This window comes from Geospiza fortis, unplaced genomic scaffold, assembly GCF_000277835.1.
Source record: "Geospiza fortis unplaced genomic scaffold, GeoFor_1.0 scaffold1212, whole genome shotgun sequence".
NCBI classification, from domain to species: domain Eukaryota; kingdom Metazoa; phylum Chordata; class Aves; order Passeriformes; family Thraupidae; genus Geospiza; species Geospiza fortis.
In genome coordinates this window covers 228,246-230,837 of record NW_005054626.1, presented here as the reverse complement: position 1 = coordinate 230,837, position 2,592 = coordinate 228,246, and the positions used below count along the sequence as shown (strand labels likewise).

Here is a 2,592-nt window from a genome sequence, read left to right as displayed (position 1 = left end):
GCAGTGTCACTGACCCAACACCCCTGAGCAGGGCAGTGGCACTGACCCAACACCCCTGAGCAGGGCACTGCCATTGTCAGACACCCCTCAGCAGGGCACTGCCATCACCAAACCCCTCAGCAGGGCACTGCCACTCACCACCACTCCTGGGAAGTGTTTACTCCAGGAATACTCTCCAGTTACTCGCCCTCCCTCCCAGTGCTTCCATATCTTCATCACAAGTGGCACCTCCCAGCCTGAACTCTGAGTGTAAAAATGAGAGCTCCAAGGCTTGACAGAAAGAAGCTCTTATTTTTTATACTTTGGCTTTTACCTTGTTAACCTTTACTCTTCCAGCTATTGTTAGCAGCCCTTTCCTGCAGCCCCAGTTAATTGTGTGTGTGCCACCATGGGTGAGTGGGAGCTCATTTCAAACCCTATCAGTGATTTCTCTACCACCCTGCAGTAAGAGAAAAGCTCTCCAGAAAACCAGATTAGGCTTGGCCTGAACCCAAAGGAGTTACAGGATTAGCTCAGTGCAGTTCCTGTCCACTGAAAAAATAAGCAGAGGATTTAATGAAGAGTTGTTTTCAGTTCAGTGGTCACTGGTGTGGCTGTGGAAAAAGGTCAGTGTGCCAGGAAAGCCAGGAGAAGGGATGCACACATCTCTGCCCTTCTGCCAGTGATCTTTGGGTGTCAAGGCACTTTTAATATTACTGGGAACTGTAAAAGTGACACAAGTTCTGTTGGTTTTCTACCAGCTCTGTAAACATTAAAAAAATTTATTTCAAATAGCATTTTTTTCTTCTTTAGGGGGGTAATGTTTGGTAATGCTGAAATTTTATACTCAGCACATAGAGAATTGCTAAAAAATGCTTTTCATTTGATTTTTTTTTTCCTTTATGGTTGCATTCATTCAGTGGCAGCCAGGCAGGCTCTGTGTTACACTGCTGTCACCGAGGGACAGTCCAGGAGTGCTGCTTTCCTGGAGAGCTGCTCTGTGACCACCAGGGCAGAAATCAGCCTGCTCTCCATTTCTCACCACTTACATCAAAAACAACAACAGGGCAAGAATCCCATCACTGTGCTCAGCTTTTAAATGCAAACACACCTAAAACTGCTAGAAAAATAATTAGGGAGTTGTGCCTGGACTTTTGTACTCAGCAACAGGTGATGTTTCATTGAACTGGGGCTTTAATGCAAAATTCCCTCAACCTCTTGCTTTAGAGCTTTTATGTTCCAGCAGCTAAAGTTCAGGACATTCTGTGCAGCCAGGCCAGGCTGGGCTGCCAGGACTGGTGTCCTGAGTGACCCCAACCCCCAGCCCAAACTCACCCCAGCTGTGAGCACACACCTGTGAGGGAGCCAGGCCTCTTCCAAGGAGAATTCCTCCAGGAGGTTGTCCCAGTGCTGCAGCAGCTCCCACATGTCTGGCTGCACCAGGGGGATGCTGATGCACTGCTCCCAGCCCCTGCCATCCCTGTGCACGCCCTCCTGGTCGTAGTTGTACACCACACCTGCAAACAAGCACACACAGCTCTCCTGGGGCTTTCTTCTCACCCAGCTTCCCACCAGCTGAGCAGAAATGCAGTCCTGGCTTCCAGCAAAAACCTCATCTCATTCTCACAGCGTGGTTTGAAAAAAGGGTTGGCTCTTTACTAATCAGAGCAACAATCAGGCTTCATTTCTAACCCCCAGAGGAGACTGGCTTTGTATGAAATACACATCTGAAATGATGTTTTGCAGGGTGGGCCTACCCTAGGTAGAACCCAATAGGATTTTTAATGTGCCTTTTAAAAATGTTTTTTAATTAGGGGTGTTTTAGAATTAGCAAGAACTGTGTTAAATCAATTAAACTGTAATTCCTTTATAGCAAGCCTAGCCTTTTGTTCCAGGGCTGGAAGGCACCTGTCTGTTCCATTCAATGCCTGTTTAACCCGTTCAGGGGAATGGATCTGCTCTGGAGCTGTGCTGCAAGGTGCGACCATTCCCAGTGAGCCCATGCCGGGATATTCCCAGCTGGAACACCCCGAAGAGCAGGGGAGGCTCCTGGAGGGGGAACCCGCGGGCGCTGCTCACCCTGGGAGCTGCTGATGCCCACGTGCAGGTCGCTGTGCCCGTCGTAGCCGCTGCGGGAGGAGCAGAGCGGCTCTGAGGGGCAGCGGGCTCCGGCACCGCCCGGCAGAGCTGCCTGGTACCCGCAAGGGTGGCAGCCTTCCCGGGGCGGGGAGCCCTGGCCCGCCCGCTCCGCTCCCCTTCCCTTCCCTTCGTCTTCCCCTTCCTTCCCGTGTTCCCCTTCTCTTCCCCTTCCCTTCCCCCGTCCTTCCCGCTCTGTCTTCCCATTCCATTTCCTTCCCCATTCCTTCCCTTTTCCCTTCCCTTTACCTGCCCATTGCTTTCCCCGCCCATTCCCTTCCCCTGCCCTTTTTCCTCCCTGTTCCCCCTCAGGGCCCGCCCCTTTCCCATCTCTCTTCCCTCCCCTTTTCCCTCCCATTCCCCTCCCTCTTCCCCTCCCATTCCATGTCCCGTTCCCTCAGTGCCCGCCCCTTTCCCAAACCTTTTCCCTCCCCATTTCCCTCCCAGTGCCCGCCACATTCCCATTCCCTCCCCGTC

At 52.0% G+C, this 2,592-nt stretch overlaps 1 protein-coding gene across 1 annotated transcript in view; it reads right to left on the bottom strand.

Moving 5' to 3' along the window:
- Positions 1-2,372, bottom strand: part of MKRN2OS (MKRN2 opposite strand) — a 3,352-nt gene extending 980 nt beyond the window's left edge. Inside the window, exons 1-3 of the mRNA XM_031064766.1 lie at positions 2,365-2,372; positions 2,059-2,234; positions 1,334-1,496 (exon numbers count right to left, since the gene is read on the bottom strand). Coding sequence (XP_030920626.1) covers positions 1,334-1,496; positions 2,059-2,234; positions 2,365-2,372 — 347 coding nt within the window. The remainder of the gene's footprint in view (positions 1-1,333; positions 1,497-2,058; positions 2,235-2,364) is intronic.
- Positions 2,373-2,592: the final 220 nt, after the last annotated feature.